The sequence below is a fragment of the Lactuca virosa genome, chromosome 9 (genome assembly GCF_052849685.1).
Source record: "Lactuca virosa cultivar CGN04683 chromosome 9, Lactuca_virosa_CGN04683_v6, whole genome shotgun sequence".
Taxonomy (NCBI): Eukaryota; Viridiplantae; Streptophyta; class Magnoliopsida; order Asterales; family Asteraceae; genus Lactuca; species Lactuca virosa.
Window position 1 is genome coordinate 160,854,663 of NC_136434.1, and position 9,030 is coordinate 160,863,692.

General features: G+C 35.8%; 1 protein-coding gene and 1 long non-coding RNA gene across 2 annotated transcripts; both read right to left on the bottom strand.

The window, feature by feature from the left end:
- Positions 1-261: 261 nt before the first annotated feature.
- Positions 262-2,152, bottom strand: LOC145137442 (uncharacterized). The gene has a single exon (XM_079071575.1). The coding sequence runs from the start codon at positions 2,003-2,005 to the stop codon at positions 431-433; it is 1,575 nt and encodes a 524-aa protein (XP_078927701.1). The 5' UTR covers positions 2,006-2,152; the 3' UTR covers positions 262-430.
- A 5,531-nt stretch (positions 2,153-7,683) lies between these two features.
- Positions 7,684-8,769, bottom strand: LOC145136487 (uncharacterized). Its single transcript, XR_013720485.1, has 4 exons — positions 8,681-8,769; positions 8,425-8,595; positions 7,901-8,002; positions 7,684-7,771 (listed from the first exon to the last, which is right to left on the bottom strand). It is a non-coding gene; the product is annotated as an uncharacterized LOC145136487 (long non-coding RNA).
- Between the last annotated feature and the right edge of the window lie 261 nt (positions 8,770-9,030).

Here is a 9,030-nt window from a genome sequence, read left to right on the forward strand (position 1 = left end):
ACAGAAAGCCCCAAAATCATATATTTATGGCTGAATGGGCTAGAAAGACAATTATACACCAAACCCCGCCTCTTTCTTTCTTTATTGGATTATTAATTTTTTTAAATAACTTTTTTTTAATTTATTTTTTATTGAATTATTACTTTTTTTCATCATTCAGCACAGTCAATCAGATGTACAATCAAACAACATGGTTTCTTTTCCAGTCAGAAAACTTTCCCAGACAGCACTTTACCAGACAACATTTTCCCAGACAGAAACTATCAAACGGGACTCTAGATATGCATCTTAAGTTATGATATTTACACAGAAGAGATAAGCTAATTTGTTTAGTGTAACACCCATAGTTTACGTTTACAATATCAAGCTAGTGTGTCGTCACATATAAGCTTAACACAAAGTTACAAACACAAATATGTATACATACAACTTAATAGGCACCAAGAATCAAAGGCAAATCAACCTCATCACACCACTCCACACACCGTGTTTCGAAATATGAGCTCTTTATCTCATTCGGGAAATAAGTTACCCAAATTTGACCACCAATCCTCCACTTCAACACACTCCCTTCCATTTCCTTGTGTAATCTCCATTTCACCCCTTCTAACCCTTCACCAAATACCCAATTTCCTGATTTAGTAAACGACCTATGTGCACCTGTGTATCGTTTCTGAAAGCTTTGACCAACTTGATCACCATCACCATCGCCAGCATTTGGCTGCCACATGGACATCTCTACACCTGTTATGTTGTCACATAATGTTGCGTCCAAGATAGCCACATGTCCATCTGAATCTTGGTCCCATCTCCATGTCCTCGCCTTTGTCCTTGTTGTGGTCCTCGTCATCGTCTTCATCTTAGGAACTTTGGTTTTCCCAAAACTACCCTTCAATATCTTTTGTGTTTCAGTCTCTTTCTCAATATTATCCGTGGATTTCCCCAAGGTCAAATTGGTTACATAATTTGCCCCAGCTTCTGGCCCTATCCAAACCCGGATTCTACTTGGAAAATGTCTCTCATGCATGTAAGGGTTTTCATCATTCTTGTTGAACCCTAGTTTTGCCATGTGGATTCGTATGTTGTCGACACGTGCGTTAACCAGAATGAAATTTTCTTTTACTTCAACTGAATATTCTAATTGGATGACTGCCTCAATCTGCTGGTGGGCCAGTGCGTATTTTAGTACAGACTCCTTTGCTTCAAATACAGGATACCCATTGTTTGCCCGGTTGGAGCGGCTGCGCGTCATTGCCATCAGCGGCGCGTAGCCTTTTAAGATCCACAAGCCATGAGTCTCCGCCGCGTAGGAGAATCCAAGGTTATTATAAGACGGTGTTAGCAACTGTAAACCTATGCCCGACTCTCTTAACATTAACCATTTTGTCAACATGTACCCGAACGTTCGCATGATAGAGAGCTCCACGTCGATGCCGGCAGAAACAAAGAAAGCCCGCAGTACCGGCGTCGGGTTAGAGGAAAAGGCTTCGAGATTGGGAGCTAGCATGGAGTTGAAATAAAGAGATCCCACCTCCGACGGCGCGTCACAGGCACACAACCAGAACAGCCTCGCAAGGAACATGAGATTGAAAAAGGGTGAAAAGGATTCAGGGGAGTGAGAGTCGAGGATCCAAGAAACCGATTCGGGTTTGAGCTTCTGAAGCTGAGAACGCGGGCATGCGGTGGTGATGCTATCATGAGCAGTAGGTGAACGGGAGATAATTTCTTGGATGAGTTGGAGTACAAGAGGCAAGAACGGGTTGTCTGAGTTCACCTGACACGTGTCAGAAACCCAGAGAGCCTTTTCTTCATAAGAAATGTAAAAGGTGAATGCCAATAGATCGGAGTTGGAGGAGAATTTTCTTCTTGCTTTGAGTTGAAGAGTTTTGTTGAGTTCAGTAGGTGTTGAACTCCCCAAGTGGAAGGTGAGTTCAGAAGTGGAATCGGGTGACCACTCGTCGGAGTTTGGCAACTCACAGATCCATGACCATAAGTCCATTTTCATCAAAAGTTAGAGATGCTTGAAGGGTTTTTGTTGAAGGTTGGGGTTGGAAGTGTACTATAGTATGTAGGGAGAAAGAAGTTTTATAGGGTAAATGAGTGACTGAAATTGGGATAACCTGGATGTGATTATGGCCGCAGAAGGAGGTGGTTTTGAGTGGCTTGTTTTTGTTTTGGTTTTGTCAGTCTATTCTGCATTAATGGCTGCTATGTGGTTTTTTCTTACTTCACCCTCAAGAAGTCCAGGTCAAGTATTTTGTTTCCTATCATTTTTTAATAAAACCGTCGCGCAGTGTAGTTGAGATACATTATTATCTTTACAAATCATATCCATAATATTTTTTTGACATTTAACAAATATATTAACCCTTTTATGTGATATTTCTTTATCATTTTATGTAATATATACGTAAAATGTTAGCAACCGATAAGTTTATTGCATAAATAAATGATTAACGAAAAACTAAAAAGTAAGCTACATTACTGTTACTAAATAATGAAATTATATTGCATTTTTTGGATCAACCTATCCTTAGAACAAACATGAAAACAGCCGAAATTAATTATAAACGTATGAATAATAACACATTTATAATTGAAATAGACATGACGTGTATTTAAATAACGAGATAAACATAACGAAATATAAATAAGGAAATAAACCTAACGAAATGTAAATAAACTTGACATAATTGTAAATAAACGCAATAAATGTAAAGAAACACTTTATGAACACATATTTGAGCGTAAATTATCGTAAAATGAGATGTGTATGTATCTTCCCCTGAAAGCATTAAAATAATAAAATGGGTCGTAAAAACTCACCCTAGTTGCATGAATAAGTGATAGATTTGTAGATCGGGGATCGAGTTGTGATTTCTCGACTTTGATCATGAAGTTTTTTGAACCAAACGAAAACCCAGACTTACAAGGCTTCTAGTGAGGAACTCAAAAATCAACCCTTTGAACTCGAAAATCATCGGTGCTGCTTTGCAACTAGAAAATGAGAGGGGGCTATTGTGTTTGAGTAGCTAGACACGAGGGGTGGTGGGTGGTGGTTGGACAGTAGCGAAGAGGGTGGGGGCAACCACTAGTTTTGGCGAGCCCTTCGTGGGTCTTTTACTCGATGCCGACAACAAGGAAGTCGAGGGGAAAGCATCACCAACGGTCAAGGGAGGGAGGGGGTGTTTGTGGGTTGTGTTCGATGAAGTAGGGGCGGGGGAAAGAGGGGCAACAACCTCTACAGTGGTCAAACATACCACCTCTGGTGGTGGTCGGGGCGGGGGTGTCTAGCCGAGAGAAAGAAAAAGAGTAATGGAGAAGAGGGTTTTAGAGAGAGAGAGAGAGAGAGAGAGAGTTTGATTGGAGAGAGGATGGTGAAGGAAGAGTGTGAGCAAAGGTGAAGAATATGGCTGGACTTATAAGTCAAAATGCATGTACTCTCCATGTCCTAATGGTGATGTCATACTTGTGGCATCACCATGCTGTCACTCTCTAGTCGTCTCAATTTGTGTGCCAAGGAATCCTGATCTAAAAAAAACTTTTAAAAGTGCATGTTGATTTTCTCGGTCATTGTAACATTTGTTTTTTCGAGATGCCATTTGTTAATATAAAATGATGAATTTCAGAATTCTGTTCCTACGTTGAGCATAGCTGAGCTACGCCGAGCGTAGGTATGTCTATGCTAAGCGTAGCGCCACTGTTTGTACAAAACCCTAGATTCCGGGTTTGGGCTTTATTTAAGCATCTCTAACTTTCAAGGCTTCTATGAATCAACCTCTATCCTCTAAACAATGAAACCCTAGCCTCAAATTTCCCTCTCCTCACTCCTTTTGCTTGTTGTGGGTGCCATTTTGAGAGTGTTCGGGGAAGTTCACTATTCTCTAGAGCTTGAGTGAGTGTCTCTAGAAGAGATCCAACTTCTTGTGTAACTTGTTGATTTTTGTAAGTCATCAAGCTCCCAACTTTATGATTCAATCTTTCTAGATCTTTCATATTATGGTCTTTGAGTCCCTTGTATGGTTTTAATGGAAGAAATATAGATAAATCTTGCCACTTTATCATTATTGAATGTCCTTTGAGTGTTCTATCCTTTAGATCTGGAGTTTAGACTTGTTTTGGTGTCATGTATGGGTTCAAGGTCACACTTTCACCATTTTTGACCTAGAAGGATGTAGGACATGCATATCCATAAAGTTTCAGTTTTTATGAGTCCTTTTGGAGTATATTGGACTTCTGGAAAGTCAGGAATTTTGGCTCAACAGATTAAGAGCTTAACCAAAAGTTACTTCTGTGAACAATGTACACTAAGCGTGGCATTGTGCTACACTGAGCGTAGGGATGAAGAAATTCATCTATTTTGTCTTTTAGTGTAACGCTGAGGGTAAGTATGTGATACGCTAAGCGTAGAGCTAGTTAGTTAGCTTTTGACTCTTTTAACTTTTTGGTCAAACTTGATAGGATATGAGTTTTGGACTGAGGATGTTAATAGGTGGTACATGCGTGCGGTTTCTCCAGTGTTGACTTGTGTTTGAGGCATGTGGACTTTCAGTTGTATTCATGTGAGTTTCTCACTATGCCAGGTATCCCATTGTATATCCTTTGCATGTTAGGATAGAGGTGTAACAATTACGCCTTTTGGCATCGATCGTTATTAACGAAAAGTGGCAAACGTCGAGTTTAATAGGCTTAATACGTTATATATATATATATATATATATATATATATATATATATATATATATATATATATAAAGTTTCGGATTAAGATAAATAGTAAAAATCAACAAAATCGTCTGTACGTCGTGTAACCCTACATATGTAGTGCGCCAAACTATATATTTGGAAAGTACGTGTAACCCCGATCCCAAAAATATAAATTTTATAAAAATCCGAATTCATATGTAGGAAATATGAATTTCATAAAATATAAAAATCAGCCGCGTAGTTAACAACTATTAACGTCAAACGGTACGAAGAGAATGATTGACTTTTGGATAAAGTCACCAAAAGGAAAATCATAGTACTCTTTAAGTTAGGAAATTTGGTAAAAGGAACACCAAAATCGGAGTCCGTACGAGAGAGTTATGATTTTTATAAAATCATTAAATCATTTAAAAATAAGGGCTAAAAATAAAAGTCAGAATTATCCATTACAACCTAAAGGAAAATTACAGTACCTGTTGAGAGCTACGCGTGAATATAAAGAACATTGAAAACAGAGTTCGTATGAAGGAGATACAAAACTTTGAAGTTTTGCGAGAAGCGTCTGACGCAAGAGGTACGCGCGGCGCGCATGTGCTTCTAGAAGGAGTTACGATGCACCAGCAGGAAACGAACATGTGCCAGGCAAGCAATGGAGCTATGTCGCAAGGGCGCGACGTACACCTCCCTTGCGCGATGCACACTTGGTATAAATAGAGCCTCTTGCTGCTCAATTGTTCCTCACTCCAATTTGTTTCCTTTCTCTCGTTCTCTACTTCAAAATTCCTTTCTAAAATCTTAGAGAAGTTGTTATTTACGCATTTTAGCTACTAGTATGTATATTCTCGAGTCCGATCAATCCTATGGCGATCTTCGAGTCCCAAGTCCTTATTCTACCCTACTTCAGTGGTTTCACACTTTACAAGTGAGTTTACGACCCCTTTTTCTATCGTTTTATAAAATATAGGGGGGGGGGGGGGGGAAGGGGGGGGGGGGGAAATACAGGCTTATCAAATGGTTTTAAAAAAAATGTTCATGTTATAAATATCAAATCATTTATTAAAGATATATGTCTTAGGATAACGTAGCTATAGATACTATGCCTGGTTGTAAAATATGATATTGTGCCAAAGAGTTATGATAGTCTAGGAATAGATAATACTTAGATGTTATAAGTAAAATGCCTTAGGATAGTATAAATGTAGATATTATGCCTAGATTTAAGCTATGATCTATGTCTAAAAGATATGATGCCCGATAATCTAGGAGTAGGTAATACCTAGATGTTATAATGACCAAATCCCTATGAAACTTTAAGTACGTAGGAGTTATGCTAGACAAGATTTAAGATATGCATTGTACTTAATTGTTACGCTATCCTGTTAAACTAACAATAATTAGGATATATATATATATATATATATATATATATATATATATATATATATATATATATATATATATATACACACATATATACACACACACGCGGCATTATATATATATATATATATATATATATATATATATATATATGTATGTATGTATGTATGTATCAGATAATCATGAGACCATAAATATAATTATCAAATACACACATATATATATATATATATATATATATATATATATATATATATATTTATTTATTTATTTATTTATTTATTTTTTCAACCTTAAGGCCAAAAATTGTTTTCGCGGTTCCTACCATTTTTTGAGTTCCTACCTGATCCTATATATATATATATATATATATATATATATATATATATATATATATATATATATATATATATATATATATATATATATATATATATATATATAGGAACTCAAAAAATGGTAGGAACCGCGAGAAAATTTTTTGGCCTTAAGGTTGAAAAAATAAATGGCGGGTTTTGATTTTATTTATCGTCAAAATCTTGCGAGATGATATGAAATTTTCGTAATTAATTGCGAAATTTTGATAATTTTCAGTGAAAATTAATTATTTTGAGAGTACATGTGACAAAAACAAAAAGATTAAAAGAAAAAAGAAAAATAAAAAGGAAAATTCGGCCATGTGACCTCTCTAGGAGCTGACACGTGCCCCCACCCCAGCATGACAATTGTCCAGACTTTATTGGCTTGAGTTTTTTTTCCACCCGCTTAGTTTTTCGGCCATAATTTTTTTTTCTTTGAAAAAAATATTAAAAAAATCAAATTTCTTAAAATTTAATTCAAAAAGGGTTATATGACCCGGTTAAAATAGTTAAATAACCCGGTTTTCAACCGGGTCTTATGGCCGGCGAGTCTTATGAGGGAAAAGAAATAAAACCCGGTTATAAAACCGGTTCCTATTAGTTTGTAAAAGATGCGGTTCTTATAAAACAACCGGGACATATAAAGAGAGTAGACCAGACAAAACGGACCACATAAGAAGATTAGGCCACGGTTTTACCGCTAAGAACCGGGTCATATAAGCATATAAAAGCCCGATTCTAATCCCAAAAACCGGGTCATATAAAGAACACTGGTTTTTTATAATAAACTTTTTTTTTGTGAAAAAAACTATATTAATTCAAAAGTTACACTGTCTTACGGTTAACCACCTACACAAGCATCTAGAAAGTGAGACTTACATCCAAACAAATATTTAATACGATAAATATGTTCTAATGAATACGTTCTATTAATGTGGATATGCTAAATAACCAACCATTTAGTCATTGATATAAACATGTTTGTGTGTCACAAAAAACTCATTGATTTGGTCATTTCTTACTACATAAAACTTACATAAAAAATTTAAAAAAAGAAATAGTTATTGCATCGCATAGGGATTGTCCCATAATCAAGTTTAGCAGCTATCTGTCATCCTCACAGAAAAATAAACACAACAAAGAATAAGTTTTTTGTCTAACATTTTCAAAATGGTTGAATTTAACAATCATTAAACTAAAAGTAGGATGTTATAACTTATAAAGATTAACAACTAACCTTATATGCACTTTTAGACAACATCATTCATATAATTATTCAGATATTCTATATCCCACGTAGCAAGAGTCGTAATCAATACCTTTTCCTATAAGAGAGTTTTGTCATTCCAAAGGGTACCAAACAATATGGAATATAAAATTAAAACTAATGGATAACAAAACAGATAGTTTCTTGTTACAGACATAATGAAAAAAGATATTTAATAAGTACTTACTCTGTTCGGGAATCCATATTGTCTGGTCATCATAAAATCAAACACCTATTTGATTACATAGTGCCCACACAGCTCACTCTCGAATACGCCAACGTGGTTGCACTAAACTTGTGATAGAAAGTAAACATAAATAAGATGAATAAAACTCAAATATCTAATTTTTGGATAAGTAATAAGATAAATAACCTAGGCGAGAATCCATACAATTGGAGTTGATGTGTTCTTTTCTTACCTAGCAAAAGCCCTAAAATTAAACAAGTAACCGAGTTGTGTTCAATTCATAGACATAATGTTATTTTCATGCAAATTTAAGAAATTTCTTATATGTTTAAGCAGGTAGTTGGTGTCAACAAGCAACATTCAATAGGATTTTGCACATGCTTCATTAGAGAATCCAAAATGTATACGACACGGTTTGAATGGAAAATCACCAAGAAACCCAATACATACTAGTAATGCTTAGAAATTTTAGTATAAATGAACAAAAACTAATAACTATTAAGATAGAGAGAAACTTATGTTACTTTTGCAGGTATTGTGCTGCATGAAACGATGCTCCATGATGAAGACACATCGCATCAACGGGATAACTAACGACATCCAACTGAGTTTCTTGGCAGGCTTTCCCAAGAATCTTAAATGGGGTTAGGAAAGAACATTTGATCATGTGCGTGCGAACCATTGAGTGTCGAATGCTACAAACAAATCAAGTAATATCTTATCAGAAACATAAAACAAAACAATATTGAAACAAATAATAACAATTTTGAATGAACTTACATCTACCAAGTTGTTATGATGAACAAATCTGGTAGTTGGAAGCATGCTCCATAGCTGATGGAATTTGGACGAAAATAACTCAGTTGTTGGATGATGTGGTATCACTAGAGTTGTTTACTATTTTGCTGTATAGAGGGATAATTGTAGCATTAATATGGGGTTCGGAATCACGGTCAGGTAGTGGATGGAAATTTGGACCAAAATACCCTTGTAGGGGTTATGTGGTATTATTGTGTTATTTACCGATTTGTTGCATATAGGGCATTTTTACGGCTGCACATTGCATCCCCTGTCTATGTCAATTCAACATGGTTGTTCATGGTTGGCTGCTTTTTAGAATCAAGTAAACA